At 36.7% G+C, this 25,723-nt stretch overlaps 1 protein-coding gene across 1 annotated transcript in view; it reads right to left on the reverse strand.

Moving 5' to 3' along the window:
• Trip12 (thyroid hormone receptor interactor 12) overlaps positions 1–25,723 on the reverse strand; it is a 117,592-nt gene that overhangs the window by 7,685 nt on the left and 84,184 nt on the right. The window contains exons 21-37 of the mRNA XM_028789583.1: positions 25,220–25,427; positions 22,747–22,847; positions 22,411–22,585; positions 21,203–21,344; positions 19,541–19,732; positions 17,760–17,911; positions 15,858–16,015; positions 15,443–15,516; positions 14,602–14,801; positions 13,922–14,049; positions 13,057–13,208; positions 10,977–11,119; positions 10,142–10,298; positions 8,329–8,427; positions 1,737–1,851; positions 1,315–1,469; positions 235–399 (exon numbers count right to left, since the gene is read on the reverse strand). Coding sequence (XP_028645416.1) covers positions 235–399; positions 1,315–1,469; positions 1,737–1,851; positions 8,329–8,427; positions 10,142–10,298; positions 10,977–11,119; positions 13,057–13,208; positions 13,922–14,049; positions 14,602–14,801; positions 15,443–15,516; positions 15,858–16,015; positions 17,760–17,911; positions 19,541–19,732; positions 21,203–21,344; positions 22,411–22,585; positions 22,747–22,847; positions 25,220–25,427 — 2,516 coding nt within the window. The remainder of the gene's footprint in view (positions 1–234; positions 400–1,314; positions 1,470–1,736; positions 1,852–8,328; positions 8,428–10,141; positions 10,299–10,976; positions 11,120–13,056; positions 13,209–13,921; positions 14,050–14,601; positions 14,802–15,442; positions 15,517–15,857; positions 16,016–17,759; positions 17,912–19,540; positions 19,733–21,202; positions 21,345–22,410; positions 22,586–22,746; positions 22,848–25,219; positions 25,428–25,723) is intronic.

Raw genomic sequence — 25,723 nt, forward strand, 5'->3', positions numbered from 1 at the left:
GGGGGGGGACAATGCGAATACTGGAAGTTTGGTCTCATGTTATATCTACTACACTTATATACCTATCCATACACTTATATACCTATCCATATAGATACAAAGGGAAAGCAGAAAGGATAGTGGCTTGGGGGAAAGAAAATTCTGTAAAATTAATGCAATCAAATACAAACCACTTAACAAGCCTGATAATTCTAGAACAAAGAACTAATCCCCTGGACATCTCTCCAGACTTACCTGAGACTTATCCTGCTCCAGTCTTTTCTTCTGTCTGACAATGTCTTCTAGGTGATATACTGATCTGGCTACAACAGGATCAATGTCAAATAAATCATGAGATGTCAGTGAAGTTTCCTGCCGCAGCATCCACTTATAAAAGGGCAAGCCAAGTGGAAGGTCCACCTGAAAGGGAACATGCAGCAAACTTTTCACACCAAGCTTGTAACAGGTACTTTATAAAAGGTCATTTGGTAAGGTAAAATAATCTTCCTCCAAGAGAAAAAGTAATGTTTCTCTCTTTACATGAAATCAAGAGCCACAAATTGGAGCCCAAATTTCTGCCAACATTTTAGAATGCTAAACAAAGAACTTTTCTAAGAAAAAAAACAAAACAAAAAAACCACCAATGATGAATATACGATATCCATAAAGTATTTTACATGAGGGCCTCTGAAACACTAAAGTGTTCCTCAGTGGAATTTTGAACCAACTAAACTCAATAATTCTACTTACATATTTAATATTCTGAAATCGGGGGGGGGGGGGGGAATGAAGCACTTACTTAAAACAAAAAAAATTAAAATGAAAGAAACGTCAAGAATAACCGATGAACTGTATGCACCTCTTTAAAGAGAATGTACATTTGTGGGTTCATCAGGTGAAAATGTCTTACCCATACAGATAAAGCATCTCAGAAAATGTGAGAAAAGGAAATAAAGAAAAGTCCAGAAATATTCAAACCTCCATAAATATTGATCACTTAAGTTTATTTTCACAAGAGTGTTCTAGTAGGTAGTCAATGAGTTTACCTACATGCTCATGGTTTTCATATTGAATTAAATATGTCAAACTGAATCACAGCAAAAATACAATTAATGTCATCTTTATGTTGCCTAACTCCTAAAGGAGTCTGACATGGACTAGAGGACAGCCTTACAAGTGTGCTACAGAAGCAGAACATTTTAAAGGCATTTTAAACAAAAATTTCAAGTAGTTCATGCACACATTCAGAACAGAGCATTGAGTGCACGGGATTAAATAAAGTACTTTCATAGAACATTTGTACAACTACAGATAAGCAAACAATCCTAAACTTACCAATCTGAAATCCATGATAGCCTTAGCCATTAATTTTCCTAAGAAGCGAAACTTCATCTTAACCTTTGCGATGTGAGCTGGCTTAGCTGTCCTACCAAAGGGAAGCGCAAACAGGCCCTGGAGGTTTTGAATATACTTGGTCCCTTCTTGGCTTCCTGTAAAAACGAGCAAGTACCACACTTCAGATGAGATTTTCAAAAACAAAACAAAGCCTGGTAACTAAGAACAATAAGAAATTTAGTATTCAGAAAACTGAACCAATGGTCTCCAGAACTAGACGACCTTCCCTCCCATCGGGTAAATGAGAAACTAGGATGGGAAGAAATGAAAGGCATCCAGCCGCCAGCAGAGAGTACCTGGTGGGAGGGCTCCCTTACCTCATCTGAATACTACAGACTGACTAACTCACAGCAGCACCTTACCTTTTGGATTGCTAAGAGTTACTTCTTCACCTCTCCAGAGACCCAAGTCAGCTCTCTGTAGTTCCTGAGAAACAAGTGCATAAAACTCCAGTGTTGGCCCCAAACCTGTACCAACCTGAAAAAAAATAAAAGGAAAATCATTTTAAATTTTAGAAATTCTGGTGCCTTGTCTGCATGGCAACCTCTTGGTGACATGGATGCTAAAGCAAATGTTTGTCAGAAAGCATAAGAAATGATTTTTCAAAAATGTCCTGAACAGACATTTTTGGGCACTAGAAATCCTTTATCATTCCCATTCCCTTTGGTCCCAACAATCTGATTATATGGCTCAAAATTCCTGCTGTGGTTATGTATCTTTCCATTAAAGATAAACATAGTGCTGTCTATATGTGTCTATTTTTCTCTCTTTAAGGAAAATATCATCCCCAAACCAACTCAGGAGAAGCTCCACAACCTCCTCCAATAAGTTTGACTCTTTTCCTATGACATTCTAGGGCTTTAAAACTATTCCATTACATGCGGGTTTTAGATGTAGAATTATTTTGACCATCCTAGAGTCTAACATACAGAAATTTCTAACAGAAATCTAAGCGATAAAATTCAAGGTCTGAATTCATTTCAGCAACCAGGGGATAAGTCAGAGGCTCCACAAAGGCAAGGGTATACTGGAACCACAAGATACTTGATATCCACACACAGTCCTCCATCAGATTCCTTAGTCTAGTTTAAATACTAGGCTTTGCTATTTAAAAATAAAAATTCAAAGGTGATTGTGCAGCTTATAAAATTGCTACGTGACCACAACATTATTAATATGCTTGGAGCACTGTTCACAGAGCCAGCATTCAGACGCAGCATTCCTCCATGTTCTAGCAAGATCTCACCACCTCAGTCAATAATAAAAACAAGCAACAACAAGCTTACATTACAGTTTAAGATTATAAGCTGACAATTACCTGTTCAAATGACCACATGCTTATTATTATACTTACTTTTTAAATAGGCCATGCTATCTTAAGAGTTGATACAGTCTACCAAATATTTCATTCTGACTTTCAAAGTAGTGACTGTTTGCACCTGGAAAGCCCTTTCTGATTAGCTCCCACCCCTCCCACACAAGTCCACATGAGTAAATGGGAATTCACTATTTGACCATAACGAGTTAGTTCTCTTGCTGACAGAATCCTGCAGTTCACCTTCAGTTTTTCTTACTCCCCATAATCTAAGCCAATCACTACATAATATAAACTCTGCCTAAACTAGTGTCTCTCTACCACCTTCTCTTTTATCTGCTTGAGCTTGCTGAGCGACCACTTACACTACTGTTCCTCACACTCTACATATTAACAGTGATGTTTCCTAAGAAAAAACGTCTTGTCCCCTCAAAGCACAGCCCACACGTTTTTATCACAGACTGACATCTTATATGAATGATATCCCTATCTCCAGCATCGCTGACCTTGACTCCTACTGCTCTATCCTAACTTATTAGTAGCTCTAGCCCTTGATCCCATGATCGCTGGAAGATGTCTCTGTTCTGCTAGAGCCATTCTCCCTAATATCAGTGACTTGCTTCCAACTCAAATACCACCTTAGAACCACATTACCACCTTACCCAGTGTTCCATCTTCTTTAAGCTTTTATGACAATTGTTTAACATGTGTGGGGGAGGGTATGTGTGTTTGTTAACACATGTGTCAACCTTCTAAAAATAAAGAAAACCTTCATAAAGGTAGGTTATTTTGCTCTCTATTTCCAGTCACTGGAGTAAAGGGAGAGAAAAAAAGATTAGACGTGCAGTTACACATGTTGTCCACGAGGGGGTTATCCAGAGCCATTTCTCTTTCACAAAATTATCCCAAAATTGAGTACAAGTCATAAGTTTATTACTTTCTCTTAAATAGTTTTTTTCTAAAAGTAAAGTGGACTTAAAAGAATTAAATTTATTGAAAATCTATGGCACACCCACCAAAGCCATCACAACTCCCTTCTGGGGTTGGTCAGCAGTGTCCTAAATGTATCTACTTAGATGGTCTGGCTTAATTTCCATTTTTTAAAGGGAAAAAAATATTACAGAAAAAAAATACAGGAGACTGTCTCAAATAAGCAAATATAAGAACTAAAACAATAGCAATAACAACTTGGCTTAAAATAGTCTTTTTATCTCAAAGTTGACACAAACTAGCATGTTTTATATGCCAGGCAATGTTCTAAGTGTTTTACATGCTTTAGTTTGCTAGTCATTCTAGCAACATGATGCGGTGGACACATTTTCCCAATGAAGTTGGATCCCAGAACCTTTTTCAGAGTTAATAGGGAAGAATCTATTGAACACAATAAACCATTGATTTCTATTGAACTACTGAACAATAGCAGTTCAAAACTTCCTAAACAGAGACCGTGGAAAGCTGTTCTGAACTCATGTAGGTTTCATTTAATTACAAGTGTCTATTAATTAAAGCCTATTATGTGTACATGTGTGAGTACTCACATGTACAACACAAGTATTCAGGTTTCAAAGCACAATTTGTGTTAGACATTTCTCTTTTCATCATCTAAGTTCTAGGAATCAAACTCAGGTTATCAGGCTTGGTGGCAAGTGCCTTATAACACTGAGCCATCTCACCAGCCCTGGGTTATAGTCTTACAAGTAAGAAATCTGAGCACCACATCCTCTAAAGCAAAACCTATAATTAGGAGAGATTTTAAAAATAAATAAATAAATCCAAGCCAATACTAAAGGGCTTCTAAACTCATTGCCATCCTCCCAGTTCTCCATCTCCTGTCTGCAAAACTTTCAAAATAGCACTGGCTTATCAATTACCACCAAGTCCCAATCCTTTAGTCCCAATCTGCTGGACAATTGTCCTTTAAGTGCCCCCCCACTAAGCTCTTTTGTCTTTCTAAAACTCAATCTGAATGCCTATCTGAATGCTTCCTTCTTGTGGTACCTACACAGAACACTTGCCACACCCTTGTGTGCCTTTGTCTTAGGAATCTCCAACTAACTTGTAAGAATGTGACAGTTCTACCATAACCTGTCTCACTGCCACACTTCTCAGGACACAAACATCTACATTTTTACTCTGGTGACTGAAGACCCTGAGAGCTTTTCAAGAAGTTTGTTATAAGATTACATTTATAAAAATGAATGAAAAATCAAATCAATGGCTACAATTATATTTAAGTAGCTACTGATAATATTGTAAACAAAATTACTCAATTTATAGTGTACGTACAATGTTTTAACTTACACATATGAACTTAGCTACAACTCGTGAGGTTGTACTATTATCCACATTTTTCACACAAGAAAACAGGAACAAAGCAGTGGAGATTCAGTGAAGTTAAAACCACTGAGCTTTGTCTTTACCAAGAAAAGCATTATTTGAATCTTTTGGGACACTTTCCTTTTTGCCTGATAAAAACCATCTCAAAAGAAACTTTGGGGGGGGGGGAAGGAGCAGAAGACCAGACAGGAAAAAGTAAACCATTCTCAGTCACAGATGACAGAATCATCTATGGCATGAGAGCTAAACTGGGCCACACCTCAGCTAGTTCCCTGCCTGCTTTTTTAATGTATGAAAGCTAAGAATGATTGTTAAATGAGTGGAAAACATCTTGCGTAGTATTTCAAGATGTACAAAAATGAAAAGAACTTCAAATTTTGGTGACTATAAAAAAAAATCATTCTGAAGGAGAGTCCAATCTGTAGCTCAAGATGCTCCTAGCACTGTAAAATAACATGAGTGTGTGCTCAAATGCAGGTGTCTGCTGTGTCGAGATGTACATGGAGGTGAGAAGATTTATCTCAGGCTGCTAGGCTTGTACAGCAGGTACTACTTACTTTTTACCCGTGGAAGCCTGCAGTAGTTGCACCGCCAAGCCCCAACAGAAATGTTCTTATTTATTCCCTTAAGCAGGCTACTTCATTTTCCCAGGACCATTTCTTGAAGAAGACATTTGTTTTTCTTACTGTATCACCTGGGTACTTTTCAGAATCAAATTAACTTAAATTCTAGGATACTTGATTTGGTTTTGTTACCCCAATCCTCTACCTTCTTGATTTCTGCAGACTTTCTGAAAGAGGTAATGTGAGTCTTCTAACATTGTTTTTCTTAACTACAGTTGTTTCCACTTTTCATTTTTTTAATTTTGTGTTGCATTGTGCTTTTTTTTTTTTGAGACATGCCTCATTACATAGCCTGGGCTGGCACTGAACTTTTGCCAGATTCCAGAAATGTATCACCATGTCTCTTTTGGTTTTTGTTAAACAGCATGCCCACAAAAAGATTATAATTATGTCTACATAAAGTCTGTGAAACACTGATTTTGCTCAGTTTAGAGAAAGTGGGAATGTGTGTACAGTACTGTGCTATTAGTATGGTAGGGTTCTCCTGTAATGCTTGAATTCACTTTAACTCCTATATAATTTAAATTAATTAAACTCATAATTGTGTATATTTTGCTAAAATTCCTCTTCTATTATTTGACTTTTGTTATCATGGCTTCGAAAATAATACTCTTCCTTTATTTCCATTAGTTGCTGGAAATTATGAAAATACAATAAAGATGATCTTGTTTTCTGTGATGCTCAAAAACTTGATTATAGATCATTTAAGGTTACTGTGGCCTCGAACTTTATAAATATTTTTTGAAAATATCTTAAAAACATACTAAATCTCATGGACTCTATCTACCATAACCATTCCATTCTGACATAGTGACATGAAAGAGGCAATGATCATGGCACTGTTAAAATACAATTTCATCTGTGAGCCAGTGACATAGGAACCTGCTACCGTGCCTGATTACCTAAATTCAATCTCCAGACCCTACATGGCAGAAGAAGAGGACTGACCCTCACATATGCACCATGGCACATGGTGCCCACACAATGACCATATATTCATACATGCCCATACAATGACCACACATCCACATACAACAGTAATAAGATTAAACAGAGTATGGTGTGGGTGGCAGCGACCTGTACTACTTAAACTTAGGAGGCTGAAGCAGAAAAACACTAAGTTTAAGGCTGCTGCTCTTTATTTCCTAATCTCAAATAAATGAATAAAGAAATAAGTAAATGGATAAATAAAGATAAGGCCACCAAAAAGAAAATGGGGAGGGGGTAACTTATTTGGATCCATTACTAAATTCAATATATAAAAATTAACGTGAAATAATCACGGAATATGAGCAAAAATACACACTTAAATCTAAAATATCATTCATAGAAAATCTTACAATATAAACATACAAAAATTACAGATTAGATAAATGACAAAAATGACAAATAGAAGAAATGGCAGGACATTTATAAAAGATACAAATCCAGAACTTCTAATTCAGTGGCAAAGCAAAACCAAACTGAGAAGTAGGGAGCAGTGTCAGCATCTTCTCCAAGCAATCCAAACATGGTCCACTTTCTCAATGCAAGGAAAATGCTAATTTATTAAATCATACTAAGATTCTACAAACACATTATAGCAACTTAACTGAAAAATCAACACCAAGGACAGAGCAGGAGCATGAAACACTGACATAAATTACTGGAAAAATGAAAAAATTAGAGCCACCACTAGCATAAAGCCATGTCTTTTTTTTTTTTTAAGATTTATTTATTATATATGAATACACTGTAGCTGTCTTCAGACACACCAGAAGAGGGCATCAGATCTCATTATAGATGGTTGTGAGCCACCATGTGGTTGCTGGGATTTGAACTCAGGACCTCTGGAAGTTCAGTCAGTGCTCTTAATCACTGAGCCATCTCTCCAGCCCCCATAAAGCCATGTCTTAATAAAATTAAAACATCTTACCAAATGACTTAGAATTGAACCACTAAAGTATAACAATGTCACTAAGTCAAAAAAAAAAAAAAAAAACAGAAAAAGAATGCAAATGTCCCAAAACTAGTGATTGACACATATTATTAAGCCATCTGTGAGATACACACACACAAATTTGAAAAAAATTAAAAAAAAAAAAAGCCAACTGGTGTGCGCTACATGGATGAGGCTCACGTGCATGGCAGTAAATGAAAGAGTGACACAACAGTCACATTGTTGCACGAATGCATTTACTTATGAGCTTGTAAAAATAGCAAAGTAACAACATAGGAAGCTAGACCGGTGGTTGCCAGGGCAGTCTTTACTGAGAGAGATGGCCTTCACTTGCCATGGTGAAGTGGCTCCAGGATGCACATGTATCAACTCTTAGAATAAGTTTTTATGGTATACACCATATAGCATGAATCAATATATCATAAATCTATCAATTAACTTGACTCTAAAAAAGCAGTTCAAGTGTTTCTCAATTACTAATTCTTAGAATATCCTTTCAGTTCATGAACATTATACAAAGATGTGCATAATTTTGCCAGGAAAATCCCGCTTCTTATTTTGCATTTAAACCCCTGAAAAATGGAGAACTTAAAATATATCATTAAAGAGAAAATAGATCAATGCTTTTTTGTCTTAAGCTACATTGCCTGATGCCTTTCAGAATTTTGTAGTACAACATATACAAATGACATTTTATCAAAAGCGTAAGTTAAGACACCATCAAGGAGTCCAAAACTTACCTCATTTTCATATTGGATTTCTAACATGGCCCGAGAGCTACCAAGGTCCTGCATCACAGACTCGGCTTGTTTCAGTAGCTCCTCTCTGTTCACAGTACGCTAACAAAGGAAATAGATGTGAACAAATAATGCTCCACTGAATCAACAGGTAGCACTCTCTGCAGTACACAACAATCCATTTGACTGTTAGAAAAATTACTCTTTTAAGCACATCCTTAGAAAGGAAAAAGCAGTAAGTCCCTGAAACTGACCAGATTCACCAAGCCCCTCCATGCCAGAGTAAACAGTAAGAGCTGAGAATCCCTCTTAGGGAAAGTGAAGCTGAGTTGTACAGATGACTCTCAGATGAGCTGAGCTGCTAAGAAGACTCTCAGAGTAAAAAGTTACAGAGAGGACTCCTGAGACCAGAACAGCTGCATGAAGAAGCAGAAACCAGCTCAACTGCCTGGACAGTTTAAGGTCAACGAAGTAAGAAGTGCCTGGAATGGACGGACCTCTGAAACCTTTGAGCTGCCTGCAGGCTGTGCAGTGTGCTCCATGCTAAGGTGAATGTTGGTGACACAGTTGTCTTTGAGTCATTTCTGTTCATGTAAGTAACCCCAATAAAACTAATTGTTCTGTTGTGGACTACCTACCTGGGGTGAGTAGATGTGTGTTATATCGTCCCAGGAAATTTTGTCATGCAGCACATATTCTCCATATATGAAAGAAAGCTACATATAGATCCTTATCCATGGGAAGTTTAGAAAATTCAAGTTAAAAGAAAAGATCTTTGTTACTTTGCCAAAAACTAATGTAATTAATGGATCCAGAAACATGATATTTTCTTGGGTACACTAATAACTTTGATGACAGAGAAGTAGGTATGAAGATGACAGGGGAGAAGCTGAAAAACCTCTAGACTCTCCACTGCCTTTGCTACAAGTGAGATTAGGATGATAAAAGCTGTCATTTCCAAATGGCAATATTGCTGCTGATGGAATCCTCAAGAGGTTAAAAACTTGGAAGAGACCATGGCAAAACAGAAATTGCAGGTAAGTCAGGCAGTCATGGTACATGCTTTTTATCCCAGCATTCAGAGGTAAGCGGGGCTCTTGAGTTCAAGACCATCCTGATCTACAGAGAGTTTTCTAGGAGAGCCAAGGCTACACAAAAGAAACCCTGTCTTGAAAAATTGTCAACCCCACCCGCCAACCCACACAGAGTGAAGGTCAAAAGGCTAGGATTGGTCTCACATGGAAATGGCTCAGGCACAACTGCAAGCCAAGATTAGAAGCAAGGGAGATGAAGTCAGCAACACTGGAGCTGACTGGGACAGACATAGTAGCGATTCTGTTTCACTCTTTTTTTCAAGTGGGCTGACATGCTAAGGGATTAAAATGTACCAAATATTCAGAGTTGATTTTAAAAGAGAAACTACAAATTGACAAATTTCAAATATGGAAAGGAAGAAATTAAGGTGTTAAACATGGTAACTAAAGAATGTTACTTCAAAAAAAAAAAAAGACTAATACGAGTTTCAAGAGGCTCATAGGAAAATACACTAACACATGAGTGATTTTAAAGAGATAGTATGATTGGATCAGCAATTAAAGAGTGCTTGCTACTTGGTTCCCAGCCCCCACACCAGGTAGCTCACAACCTCCACGTGAAGGGGATCTAATATGTTCTGTTCTAGTCTTCTAGGCACATGCATGAACACACTCAGGCATACACATATTAGGATCAAGTGGAAGGCTGTGACTCCAGAGGCATAATAGGTACTGCTTTTAATTTGGAAAGATCAACATAAATACTCTTGGGAAATACTTACTTTTTTCCTATCCAATCTAGGCGCAACTCTGCTGTCTTGTGAATCAGACTGGTTGATTTCTGGGTTGGTATCAAGTAATCTTTGCATTGCTCGGTCCCGATCAAATGCAGTTACATAAAAAAGCATTTGTCGGGTATCAAAAGGAAAGAAAAATGGGCTATAAAAGATAAAATACAAATTTACCATCTAAGTGAGAATCAAAAGACATTAAAAAAAAAAAATCAAAATCTATATTGGATACAACTTCTAATATAAACTTCTAGCAAGAATAGTCCGCTGAAAATCTCACATGCAGACAGGCCCATGGGGGTGCACCACTGCAATATCACATGTGATTCTTCTTGAAATCCCACATACAAAAGTTAATGGCTTTACTTTTTTCATGATCTTCACCACAGGCTTAGCACTGGAAAGTCACTCCCAAGAATGAATCTTGCACCTAAGACACTCCTACAGTGACTTTAAGGGTTTGACCCATTTTTTTTGTTTGGAAAACCTCCTGAAATATCAATGAATCTGTTTGGTACAATGTCACACCATGTAGATATGGTGAATCCATATAAAAACTCAAATTAATTTTACCAAAATTGGTCTATAGTATCTAGTTCAAAAAGGCTAAAAACAAACAACAAAAAACAAGCAATCATATGTACCGTTTTTATGAACGCAAAGGACTTTACTGCCCTCAATCAAATATCGTTCAATGGGTTCGACAAGTTGTCAACAAGTATTATAATACTGGTAAAGAACTAAACAAGTCAACTACATCTTTTCTATCATAAGTCATGATAAAGGCCAAGATCATGTTAACAAGTTTATCAAAAGACTGTCTTACCAGGTTTTTCCTAGCTCAGTGAGCCATGTTGGGATGTTTCCTGTCATGATTACTAGAGGATCTTGAAGCTGCCTATTCGCTTTTGCTGTTAATTTACTGTTAATAAATTCACTAGTTGGAATAATCTCCTTGCACATCGCATTCTGTAAAATAAAATAAGTTCAAAATCTCTTCCTATATCCATAAACGGATGGGTCCATAGCATTCATGTTTTAAAAAAAACCCACATAATTCAGTCCCTCAATGGTGTTTACAATTTCTGAAAATTCCTGCATCTAAACCTCATAAAGCTGTTTCCCTTCACTGTTTCCACACTATATAAATAAGAAATAAGGTATTCAACTGTTTACTCAATAAAAATCTTTACATGAAGAAAATGTGTGCTGGCTGGGTTTATGTCAACTTAATACAAGCTATCAGAGAGAACTTCAGTTTGCTTTTGGTCATCGTATTTCATCACAGCAACAGAATCTTTAATTGGGAAACAAATTGGTACTAGGATTTTGAGGTATTCTGTGATAGATCTTGACCATGTTGTCGTTGAGGGGATTGTGGAACAACCTTTAATTAAGTTTAAACTTAGGGCTAGAAAAGCCATTGAGCATTCCAACCCTATTGAGCTGTGCTGTGGAAGTATGGAAGATAAGAATGTTGAGAAATCCAGAGAATACAGATCTATCTAAGCTTGTGAAATTCCAGAGGGAAGTTTTGAGAGTCACAGACTCTATCAGGTCCACTGCATAATTTGAATTAAGAACTTGTGGCTCTTATCAGCTAGGGCTCAAGACTCAGCTGTGATTAACAAGATACCAGTACCACTGAAGTGAAACCTTTGCCACTGGGACAACTGGTGATGGCTAGGTGGAGCTGAGAAATTAGTGGTGGTGAAGATGAGAACTAACATTATTGAGGTAAAATCTTCTGAGGAAGTGTATCCTTAGAGTGAGCACACAGCAGCTGTGTTCCATAGGTGACAAGGTGGTACCCTGAGCTGGCAGATGAACCTAGCTGGTAACTGGTTTTGAAGGCATGAAGGGGTCATGAAGAGCAGCTGAGGCCTTCATAAGATTAGGATGCAGCAGGTCAGGCTTGGTGGTACACATCTTTACTCCCACCACTCAGAAGCAGAGGTATGACGATCTTTGAGTTCAAGCCTAGCCTGGACTACATAGTGAATTCCAGGATAGCTAGGGCTAAATGAAAGACCCTGTTTCAAAAATAATAATAATAATAATAATAATAATAATAATAATAAAAAATAAAAAATGGAGAGATGGCTCAGTGGTTAAGAGCACTGACTACTCTTTCCAGAGGCCTTGAGTTCAATTCCCAGCAACCACATGGTGACTCACAACCACCTATAATGGGATCTGATGTCCTCTTCTGGTGTGTCTGAAGACAGCAAGCCTGTAGGACATTTCTTAATTAGTGAGTGATATGGGAGGGTGGGGGTGGGTGGGGGTGAGTGTTGTGTCTCAGTCCACTGTAAGTTTGGCATGGATTCTGTAAGAAAGCAGTTTGAACAAACCATAAGGAGTGACCCAGTAAGCATCCCTCCATGACCTCTGCATCGCTGCTGACTCCTCCAGGTTCCTGCCTTGCCTGAGTTCCTGCCTAGACTTCATTAGATGATAAAGGGTGATGTGAAAGTGTAAGCCAAATAAATGCTTTTGTCTGCAACTTGCTTTTGGACATAGAATTGTATTTAATTGCTGCAATAGAAACCTAAACTAGAACAAAATGTTATTTCTTATTTAAAAAAAAAAAAAACCCTATGAATAAGAATATAAATTCTGGAGGGGTGGCGCACACCTTTAAACCCAGCACTTGGGAGGCAGAGGCAAGCGGATTTCTGAGTTCAAGGCCAGCCTGGTCTACAGAGTGAGTTCCAGGACAGCCAGGGCTACACAGAGAAACCCTGTCTCGAAAATCAAAAAAAAAAAAAAGGAATATAAATTCTGTAGATGAGGTCACTGTAAATATGAATCACTGTATGTATCTATTTCTAGTGTAATAGAAAATTCATTAACTAAACAGAAAACTGTAAAGAGCACAGGATTCATAAGAAGACATTACTCACATCATACAAGTAATACCAATATCGACTGATGGCATGTAAAACTCTTAAAAGAAGTATTACATCTAAGGATGGATCTTCAAAGGTGATATTTTCAGGTGGTGTGGGAATGAGGTAAACTTCTAAAGGATTTGCTACTGACGGGCACACTCCATCTAGAAGATAAAGAAAGTTTCAGTTTCAGTTTGATCAAAGTTTCAGTTGATCAAAATTACAATAGCTAAAAGCATACAAACTCAGAGTCTTCTTCACCATATGGAGCTGTTGTGTTTAACTTCTTAGTATCTCAATGGTATTAAACATAGACATTTCTTCCCTTTTGACCACATCAAAACTCAAGCATATTAAATGATCATCTTCCCCTGAACACACACAGCCAAACAAACAGGATAAAAATAACTAACTCTTTACTGCAAGCTGTCCTCTGACAGTGAATACATTTAACCCTTCATGAAGCCATGAATTCTTCAAGAACTAGAAATAAGAATTTCTAGGGCTGGAGAGATGGAAGAACATTGACTGTTCTTCGAGAGGTCCTAAGTTCAATGCCCAGTGGCTCACAAATATCTATAATGGGATTCAAAGCCCTCTTCTGGTATGCCTGAAGACAGCAACAATGTACTCACATACATAAAAATCTTAAGAAAAGAAAAAGAAAAAAAAAGAAGACCTTCCTAGCTTATTTTCAGTTTTAATTTTATAAATTCTTATTTTCTAGACAATAAAATCAACCATTTAACTAAAAGTAATCATTCTATAGTAATTTATTTCTTAATTAAACCCAACAATTTTTGGAGCTCTAAGTCAGTAAGGGGCAGAGAAGGCAGTGCCTGACTGACAGTCAGCTTCCCTCAATGGATCACCTTACCATGCCATAACTCGTCATGCTTCTTTGCATTTCTGGGGGAAGTTTTTGTTGGAGCTGTTTGGGCTCTCCCCCTTTTGCCACCAACACAATCTTTACTACTTTCTTCATCCTCTCTCACAGGTTTGTACCTAAGGGGTAAGACAGTATTACACTCGAATGCAGAGTTAAATGTGCAAATCCTTTAACAATGCTAATAATGTCTAAGTCACAGAAAACACACACAATCCCTATCTGGATTCAGTGAATTGTCAAGAGTTTATAAAAACAGTAAGTAAGTCTTCTCAGGAAGACTATACTTTGGGAAATGGCTCTCTTCTTTCTGTAAGTGGCAGACACGAAAGGCAGCCTAGGAAGTTGCATCCAAATGTCACAGAACTCAGAGCTACCAAATCTATATAATCTAATAGGATATCATTTGACTCTCAAAAGACCTAAAATGAATCAAAAAAGGTATACTACTGCCTATAAACATGCTTTCTAGTAGACAGAATGAGGAAGCAATATTAATATACACATTAAATATTTGAAGGGCATTCATAGTTCAAATGTAGGATTTAGGTTCTCCCTCTCCTCAAAGAATTGGGCCATGAATTTAATGTGAATTCTTAAAAAAGAGCACATGCTACCAAAAAAACCCCAAACAAATGAATGCACAAACAAACAAAACAGTTCAGACTTGCCATATTGTGTGAGTCTTTGTCCAAATTCCAGCTCTTCCCAGAGGATTGCTCTCATCATCAGTAGATTCTCTTTCATCTTCAGCTTGTACACTGAACTGCCGCACAGCCTGATACACAGTCATGTTGTATGGTAGTAAATGTTCTCCAATATAAAACTGTAGCCTGTGCCTTACATTTCCCGAATTTAAAAATTGAGCAGCCTGAATAAAGCAAAGAAAAGTAGCTATAAACCCAAGTACTGACAGCTGAGATTTATCTGCTAGGACAAGAAGCCAAAATTTTCGGTGGATGTTGCAAACTACAGATTAACTCTTGAACTCTATATATTCTGAGCATTACTCATCTGCTTCAAGACAGAGTGCTCAGAGATTCAAGCTTTTTTGTGTGATGTATAGAGATACTAGCATCTATATGGAGATGGGACAAGTATAGACTATTCACATTTTACACAAAAGTTCTGGAGATAACTGAGTATTGGTATGACTAGTTTTAACTTCCATTGTTTACATAACCTACCACATACAGACAAACGTGAATTTTCTATCTGTAGCTTCCTGCATAAGATTTCATATTTCGGATATTTACTTTAGGGGTGGTCAACCTATAATAGTCTATTTTTTCCTTTACATTCTGAAAATCTCCAATTTATAAGCAGATGCAATAAGAAATAACTAATAAAATCATAAAACCATCCTAAAATAAGTGACTAATTATTAAAATGTACTAATTACCCATTTCTATGATTTTTTTCAATAATGGTTGATAAGGGGCCATTTGAATCCTAGAAATCACACATAAGGCAATTAAGTGTACACCACAACGCATGTGAAAAAGACCTTACCAGAGACTCATCTATTTCTTCATCTGACCCATCATCATCACTGTCTTCATCATCTTCTCTTACTCTTCCATATCCTGAATAATCGAAAAAGAGAGAGAGAAAGAGAGAGAAAGAGAGAGAGAGAGAGAGAGAGAGAGAGAGAGAGAGAGAGAGAGATTGATTGAGATTGATATCTAGGAATTTTAGTTACTGGTATTTTCTTTAAAAAGAAGTAGTTATTGTTACATTGTGATCTATAAAAAAGAAACAACATTCTGATAAATAAAACATTCTACCTATTAAGCAGACATATGTCTATTTCTGATAGGACCAGAAATTCCTAAAACCTAAGGTTTATGAAGAACAGCAATAAACAGAAATAACCTTTAAGGCTAATTTGATAAACATAGAAGTAAAGTACACATACGGAAAATACCTCTAACCACAAGGTATCTCTCAATAGCTTGCACCAGAGCCAGGGGATCAATCTTGACAGGACCGCCTTTCCACTGCTTCACATTTGCACAGTCTGGGTGTCTTTGTAACTGACATTTTAACTGATGTGTGTTGAAAAATTTTAAAGCTTGTGATCCTCTGTTGAGAGAAAAGCTCAAGATAATTTACGAAAAAAGGTTATTCTATTATTTTCACAGTCAACTTATATTATTAAAGAGATTTTTTTAAATGACATTTTCTTACAGTAAATAAAGGACTTAAAGATTCAACAACAAATCACTTAATACAAGTTATTATAAATAACTAAATGAGTGGGTTTTCATGCATATGAAAAGCATGAAATGAACACGATCTCTAGCCACTGTGAATTCATGTTAAAAACCAATGAGGAGAAGAATCCTCTATTTTTTTGACTTATAAAAATAAAAACAGAATAGTAATATAAAAAATAAAAGCTAATATTCAAATTTACTTTGGTACATACTTTTAAACAAATGTCACACTTTTAAATATTTCTTCCAGTTAAAAGGTACTATCAAACTTAAAATGTAGCTATTTATACAACTCCACAAAACATGCAAATATTAAGCAAGCATAATTCATATAAACTTGGACAAAGTGAAAAGCTTCAAGCTTTTTTAGGTTTGGTTTATGTTTTTGAGTCTCAAATAGCCAAGGCTAGCTCTGAATTCCAAGATCCTATTTGTCTCTTCCTAATAGTCATTTAAAGAGATGTAGCAAAATAAACTGAAGGTTAGTTTTTATTTTGTATTATTACTATGTTGGTTTTATTTGATTTGTAAGTGAAATCTAAGTAAAGTAAAAAACAAAAAAAGCAGCATTCTCCCTCCTAGTGTTTTTCTTTGGATTACCATGTTTTGTGATGTCCCTTTGTTTCATAAAACTATTCCAAGATAGTACAATAATAAATTACATTATATGTAATATTTCTAAGTAGAAAACAACTTTGGCTACACTGTGACGAATAGCTTTATCTACATGAATATAGATACTGTTTTGATTCAAAATTTTAAAAGTGAGAATGTGGATTTTAAACATCAAAGTAACTTACATTAGATTTTCAATAAAAATACTCCAGAAAGCTTACAGAATTCCCTAACACATTAATTTTACCTGTCTCTAGTACCTTACAAGTTCTTAAAACCAGGAAGAATAACAAAGTTTTACTAGAAGTCAATCTTGAAAATGGATCCGTGCTATAGCCCATCAAAAATGACTACTGAACAAAAGTTTTTTACTGACCAAAAATGTTTTATTGCCAATATTCAAAAACAAAATTAGAGAACCATTACATATTAAAGCATATCAATTGAGAAAAAACTAAAAATGTATTTTGAATATTTGTCTTCTCAGTCACTGATTTATCTATTTTAAAAAATTAGTTGTTAGCCAGGCAGTTGTGGTGCATGACTTTAATCTCAGCACTTGGGAGGCCGAGGCAGATTGATCTCTGTGAGTTTGAGGCCAGCCTGCGCTACAGAGAAATTTCTAGAACAGCTGAGGACACAGAGAAACCCTGTCTCGAAAAACAACACAAACAAAAAAAATTACTTGTTAAAATACATGGCATGGGCTGAGCATGGTGTCACACACCTTTAATCCCAGCACTTGGGAGGCAATTGCTGGCAGATCTCTGAGTTTCAGGACAGCCAGAGGTGTACAAAGAAACCTTATCTCAAAAAAACAAAAATAAATAAAATACATGGCATGATCTTAAAGTAAAAATGCATTTAATTCATTGACACAAATTGCTTCAGTCATTAAAGAACAATGTTCCTAAAGAAGACCAAGAGCATACCAGACTTCTGACCACGCTTTCCTTCACAATTCTGAGTGGACATACCCAGGCAATGGTCCTTACCTGCCTCCAGCTCCATTTCCACTAGGGAAATCATGCACTTTGACTGGAAATTGCTCCATTTGGCTGAGACAGTTGTTCATCTTGTGAACCAATGCCAACAAAGGCGCATGGCCCACTGGTTCTACTCTTCCAAGAGGCTCTTCTCCAGGAAGCTAGAATTATATTTAACAAAATAAAACAGAAACCATTAAACATAGCCTTTTGAAGTCAACACTCCACTGCAAAAGCACTTTAATAATCAGTTTCGCAAGTGGAAATTTATCTATTTTCTTATCTTTAATGACAGATTTCATTAGGACAATGTTTCTAAGTCACTTGGTTCTTCCTTTTCTTCGTCTTCCATTTTATGTATTATGTGCACTGACTGGTGTTTCATCTGCATGTATGTCTGTGTGAGGGTGCTGGATCCCCTAGAACTGGAGCTACAACCACTGTAACCTGCAATGTAGGTACTGAGAATTGACCCTGTGTCCTCTTAAAGAGGAGCTAATGCTCTTACCACTGAGCTATCCTTCTATCCTCTATCCTGCAGGTAACTTATTTAAAGAAAACTACTTTGTACATTTCACAATTTCTTTCCAAAAATTCGTAAAACCAAATGACTCAGAGAAAATGTAGTCACAAGTAGGTAAAATACAAACCATACAGGCATGAGGCTATTTATGTTCTCCACCCTCTTATTTTACTAAGAATATTCATGTTTTATTGCAAAAGTAAACTCTTTGTGTATAACAAAGAGCACTGAGTTGTAGCCTGACTGATGATATTAATATGTGGAAGGATACAAATACTAAACCTCATTTGGCTTACAAAAGTATCAGGTAACAAACAGATTGCAGACAAAATCTTAAAATATCAGATAACACATTATGGACATATAGTCTTAAGCAAGATATACCCCACACTTACACCCACATGCTTGTGAAAATAAAGATTTAAAAACAACAACAAACAAAAACCCCATAATATCCAACCTAGTCTCCAATAAATACCATTTCTGCCTTTAGGCAGCGACCCAAGTTAAACTAATATAAACAGAGTTCAAAAAACGCCTATGAACACTTAAAAGGGGAGCAGTAATCACTAAGCATATTACACCAACAAACCAGTAAACAGCTTCCTGACTTCTCGAGTTACAACAGGAGGTCTAATCTACAGTACTCAAGAGTAGTTAAGCTATTGTTCTGACACACTAGATTCAAAAGGGAAGAGAGGAGCTAGCTATTTTTAAAATATATATATATATGCTCCTATATTATGTATTATAGAGATTATTGTTAAACACAGTAATAATTTATTTGCCTATCATACCCTCAAACAAATATGATAAGACTACTATTAATGCTTGTCTTGCAAGGTGAGAAAAATAGATAACAAAGTTGATATGGGCTTCAGATCTCTAGGAACTGGTAGGAGGGGATTTCTGTTTTGTATTTTAGGCAGTCTCATGCTATCTAGTGTTCTAAAACTCACTGTGTACCTGATCATCTTGCCTTGCCTTCCAAGTGCTGGGATCTAATCATGGGCTTCATGTCTGGCTTCATTTTACTACTTATTTTATGATACAAAATTTTGCAAGAGCCAGACATGGTAGGCTCCTATCTTTAACCCCAGTAGGCAAGCACATCTCTGTGAATTGCAACCCAGTCTCATCTGCATTGTAAGACTTTGTCGTCAATAAATTGTCAAAGGAATCTAACTTCAACACACAGTATACTTCTATTAGGACACAAATATACCCACTTACTAGCTCTGACTCTTAGTACCCATTATTAACTTACTGGAGAAGAAAAAAATACATGAAGGAAACGCTTTAATCGGATCTCTCTGCTGACAGCATCCTTTTCACTCTTAGATGTCAAATACAGCAACAGTTGCTTCACAAACCCACTATGTTGGATTTCAAACGAAGAAACATCTGACTCCGAGACTATGCTACGGATTTCTACAAGGCACTCAGCTCCACCATCCACCTAAAAGAGGGGAGAAGAAGATTCTATAGTGATTTAAACAGTACAATTCACATTTCCCAAGAAGAAGTAAAAATTTATTCTCAATACCTTAAAACCAAAAAACACTAGCCAGCTATGGACCCTATGAGCTACAATACCAACCTGCCAGGCAAGATGTGCCCACTAGTACAACAGTGTCCTGAGCACTACTGAGCTAATTCTCTGCTTAGATCTGAAGCCCACTCCACAAGAGGGAACTCATTTCTGATAGTATAAACCGGATTAAAAGCCAATGGCGGTCAAAGGCCCTAAGAAGGAACCTACTACCGTTTTGTTAAATGGTCTGTGTCAAAGTATCTCCTAAATGATTCTTTATTCCCGTACATTAGTTTTGTTCCCAAGTCGTGGTCAGGGAAAATTCCATTAAAAAATAGGCAGTGATATGATGAGTCATAACTGCTAAGTGCTGACAAAAGCCTCTTTTTACCATTCAGCCCAAAGCAGAACATCTACTATCACTCCCTACACACTCAGGAAGTAGTCGTTCATGAGGAAAATCAGTGTTCATAACACAATTTAACCAATGTACCTCTCTACTCAGGGCTAAGAAAATATGAAACAAACTGAAAGCAAAGGGCCTAAGAAAGAAGAAAGTGTGCCATTAACTGGAACGATCACTATGTTAAGCCAAATATGACATGCTACCTCTACTATGCATAATACATTTAAAAACAAAAACACCAAAGTAGAACAGTTGCTACTTGAGACCCAGGAGAGGAGGGAACAAGAAAGGACAATGAGTAGAAAATTTGAGTAGAATCAGAGCACAAAATATACATGCATGGACATATTGTATCAAAGGCCATGACTTTGTACAACTGATATTTTATTAACTTTTTAAAATTAGAGTAGGGCTCTTTAATCCCAGCACTTGGGAGGCAGAGGCAGGTGGGTTTCTGAGTTCGAGGCCAGCCTGTTCTACAGAGTGAGTTCCAGGACAGCCAGGGCTACACAGAGAAACCCTGTCTCGGTAAAAAAAGAAAAAGAAAAAAAGAAAAAAGAAAGCCAGATTAAAAATGATAAAACAGGATATGGGGCTTTAAGTTAATAAACATAACATGTCTATGAAATACCTGAGAAAACAAGAACAAAAGCTACACTAAGTGCAAAAAAAAAAAAAAAACACACCTAAAACATAGAGAGTCAGATGAAATGGCAAGGGCCACAATAAAGCTCGAGCCTTTCAAGTATAATACTGTGAGTCTGCAGGTAGAGGTGGCTAAGAGTATTTAGAAAAGGGACATCTCTGAAATTTTGCCATTTGTCAAGAAATAGGGAACACAAAGAACAGAAGAACATGTCAAGGTTTCCAGTATGTACTACAGATAGTAAACCATGGACAAGGGACAGAAGAAATTAGTTGTAGAAAGCAAAGTTTCTACAACCACCTCCCAACTGATCTCCCAGTGATGCACTGGGCACAGACAGTACCTGGAGGTTGAGTTGTTCAGTTGCAGCACAAAGTCTCTGAAGGACATTCAAGGCAGGGTTGCTTCCATCCATATTCTCAGAACTAAAATAACGCTCAACAAATTTATGTGCCTGCTCCTTAATCCAGCCTTTAATTTTTTCTCTACAAGAAGGAAAAAGGAGATATTAATGTCTCTCAATAGGTAAAAAGTCTACGCTGAAGTCAGATTAGAACTGGAAGATATTTCAGCAGGTTAAGATGCTCAGTTCAACACTCAAGGAGAACCAACTTCTACAAGTTGTATTGTGACCTCCACAAGTACTTAATACATACACATAAAGATATATGAAAGAAATAATATTACAGCCTTGATTAGAACAGCTATACTCAAAACACTTACTGGCCTTCTGTCGTTATTATGATTCACATAAAGCAAATCCAGCTTCATTCTCAAAATGGGCTAAGATGTATCTAAAGAACTGTATTTGGAATGTATTTCAGGTCATCAGGTGAACAGTAATAAGATGTTCTAACTTCCTAAAAGTTCATACTCAAATATAAATACCAGAAGCATGTGACCTGGCTGTTTATAAACTTTAAAAATACATTTGTTTAATTATTCTCCTTAATTCAGAGACTCACCAGCCAATTCAATCAAATGAAAAGTTATAAAATGCCTCTGGAAAAAATGTCTTATTTATAGAGGAATCGGTTTCCATAGGTACTATGTATCCAGTGCAATTCCTATGACCCACTGGTAAGCATTTCCATATAACCCGCTGATAAAAAATTAGCATCTGCAAGAGAGCCAGGAATTTTTTTAAAAAGCAGCTACTCTCAGTTACACATCTTCAAATCCCACTAAGTAGGCATAAGAATGTTATTAGAAAGTATAAACAGAAAATGCAAGCACACACAACAATTTAGGAAAACATTCTACATAAAGCAAAACTAAGCAGAGTTGTCAACTGGTTGAATTATTGCTATGCTATGACTTTTATATGTAAGATATAGGGTTGAACTCACAGAAAAAGCAGAGCTGTCTGTCTGTCTATACATATATACATGTGTGTATGTGTACGTACACACACATACACACACCCTCATAAGAATGTAACTTATCTTTTGGGTTGAGAACAAAGTGAACTAGTTCATGTATCCCTAGCATGACGGTGCTCAATACAATCACGTTGAGACCTTTCATTCCAAACCCCAGCACACACTTTACCTATTATTGGATATGGTGTCTTTTGAGGCTGCCCTGGCAAGTCCACTAACTCCTGCAGTTCGTGCTGGTTCAATATTGTTGCTGTTGGACTGTGCGCTTAACCTTCCCCACGTTTTTGGATTCAAGCTTGCCAGGAAGGAAGATTTAGGTGACTGAGTAGTGGTGGGGCTTTTAGCTATAAAGAGAAAAGAATTAAATTCAAATCATTTCACCAAAATTGAAGGAAAAAAAAAATTAATCTTAATATAGAAACTGAAATAATTATAACAGCAAGTCATGAGGAACCTTCTCCATCACCTTCTCCTCATCTCCCAATCATCTCACCACAGGTCTCACCTTGATTGTCTACTTTGTCATCATCTCTTGGGGGGGAATACTTTGGCCTTCTTGGCCCTCGTTTTGGCAGTCGTTTCCTCTTGAGAACATCACTTAATCGACTGTTGCATGGAAAAACAATGATGAAGTTAGTAATTACCACTCAAGAACCCAGTTATGATTGGACATTTAACTTAGGATCTAAAATGTCTCAACAACTTTTATAGACTTAATATGGAGTCTGTGAACAGTCATATTCTATAAGGAGTATAGAGACAGAAAATGAATTACTAAGTGCTAAAAACAAAAACTAAAGGCCTAATTAGTTTTCTTCATACCCAATTTATAACATATAATGCATTAAACAAAAATACAAAGACTAGCCTGTTAAAAAATATTCATTCAACTATCTACACATCTAATTTTTTTTCCATGTTTTGTTTAACTGTCAGTCTCCACATTACCTCAGGCTAGACCTCCAATTTATGATTCTCCTGCCTCATTCATGGTTCTGAGTGGAAGGAGGGCTTTACTTCATCTGCCCATAGGCTTTAATCTAAACAACTATCACACTTTGCAAGCTGCTGCTCTTAACGTCAGAAGCATTTCTGAACTTATATAATAAAAAAGATACAAAAGATGGGCAAATGGAAGAACACTCTAGGGGAGAGTAAGATGGTTCAATGGGTAAAGGAGTTTGTCATCAAGACAGATAATCTGAATCTCAGGGACCCACCTAATAAAAGGAGTGAACCAATTAGTGCAAACTGACTTCCACATTGGCACCAGGGAACATGAATGCACAAATGTGATTATTAAAAAAATTAAAATTAAAAAAAAGTTCTAGTTTGGTTGATCTATGGCTCAAATAAAATTTAAATAATTCAAAAAAACTTTAATCGGGAAAAGACCCAATTACCCAGAGTCTGGTAATTTTATGAAATAAGCTTTATGTATTCAAATATACAACCAAGAAAAATAGACTTTAAAGAAAGAGATACTCTGTAACTTATAAATGAAAAATGTAAGGCTTAAAGAGATCATTTTAACAGTTAAAGGCATTTGTTTCTCTTCCAGGAATTGGGGTTTATTCCAAGCACCACAGGAAGGCTCATACTCTTAATTCTAAGACATCTGCACATTTATGGTGAACATACATATACTAAGGCACATAGACCTAACAAAACCATCTTTGAAACAAGAATGTTTCACTTGGTAATCTCAATACTTGGGGGAGAGGAGTGGCAGGAAAGACTGAATTAACAACCATCCCAAACCAGACTTTTTCAAGATAGAGTTTTCTTTGTATACCTTGGCTGTCCTGGATCTATAGAACAGGATGGCCTCATAATTCAGAGCTCCACCTGCCTCTGCCTCCCAAGTGCTGGAATTAACGTTATGAGCCACCACACAGCACAAGGTTGTCTTTTGATTAAACTAAATTACATAACTGCCATAAAGTGGCAACAAACTTGATTCTTCCCTCAAACACCCAACTCCAGCAATCTAGCCAGCTGTTAATTTTAGGATCCCAATAATAATGTTTTACCAAGTTATATTTTACAGGAGCTAGAAAGTGAACTCAGAAGTTAAGAACATTAGCTTTGGCTCCTACCAGCCACTTGAGGTCAATTCTCAGCACCTATATAGCAGCTCACAACCACCTTATATAACTCTAGTCCCAGGAGCCAAGCCTCTTTTAGCCTGCATGAACATGAGGCAGAACCATACGTGCAGGTAAAAACACCCATATTCATATAATAAAAATAAAAGTTAAAAAAAAAAACTTGATGTCTTTTGCAGCAAAAGAAAAATATGAACTATTACTATCTAAATTTCAGAAATGAATGTGGATTATCACATACAACTCAAATGGCAACACTACAGTTTCTAAACATAAAAGACATAAAAGCACTTAAATGTGTGATCTTCTAATACAATGACAATAAAAAAAAATTTAAGAGTTTCCAACACAATAAATAATACAGCAGAGCAAGCACAAATGACTTTAGGAAGCAGCTATATGATTGGTAATTAAGGCTAAACGGAAAGGTCTTGCCTATAATTTCTAAATTTTTTTATTTTTTGGTATCACAAAAGCATGTATATATATAACAGTACAAAGTAAATGCAAAATTATAACTAAGATACTACATCTGTGATGTGTGTGTAAACAAACGTAGTATATGTTTGCACCTCATTTCCCTTGGGTATCAATGTAAATGATGTGTATGTATTTCATTTACCTATAAAATGGAGCCCAGTAAAGTAGCTTTTTAAAAGTTATTTCCTTTCTATTCCAAAGAACAGAAGGGCCAAGTAAATACTTCACTGGTAGAGGTAACTGTCAGTACTGATTGAGATTAAGTCATCACCACAAAAACAAACAAACAAACAAAAAACCACCCACTCACAGATACTCTATTCTCACTAAGAGTATTAGATATCAACACAGACACAGGCAAAATACATTACAAATCACAACAAGACTCACCCTTGAGGGCTCAGATCCAGAGAATCATCTCTGCTATGCTGCAAGCTAGGTGACCCAAGATCAGCAGAGGCATTGGTTGCTGCCGTGGCAGTCCCACTGCTGGCTGGTGTTGTAGACCCCAGGGATCCTGATCCATTTGTACATGCCTTTGGAGGACTTGTCAACAAAGACTCTGATTCTGCTAAATGTTTTACTTGATGCATCACACCTTCATGGCAACAGGGACAAAAAGAAATCAGTTTAATCAGGAGACAAGAACCTCCACCATTACAAATTCCTGAATGTTGATCCTGGTAAACTAGAAATAAAGGCAGGAGGGAGGAAACTGGGGAGGGGGGCGGGAGGTAGAGAAAAGTTTCATCTTGACTCAGATCAGAAAAAATAAAATTAAAAGACATTGTTATTCAATGTCTTCTAATCTTCCAACCAAACTCAAAGTAGAAAAGTCAATCAGCTTCAAAGAGAAAACTACTATCCAGAAAGGGCTATTTAAAGGTGGCAACT

The sequence above is a fragment of the Grammomys surdaster genome, unplaced genomic scaffold (assembly GCF_004785775.1).
Source record: "Grammomys surdaster isolate TR1022 unplaced genomic scaffold, NIH_TR_1.0 125846, whole genome shotgun sequence".
Lineage (NCBI taxonomy): Eukaryota > Metazoa > Chordata > Mammalia > Rodentia > Muridae > Grammomys > Grammomys surdaster.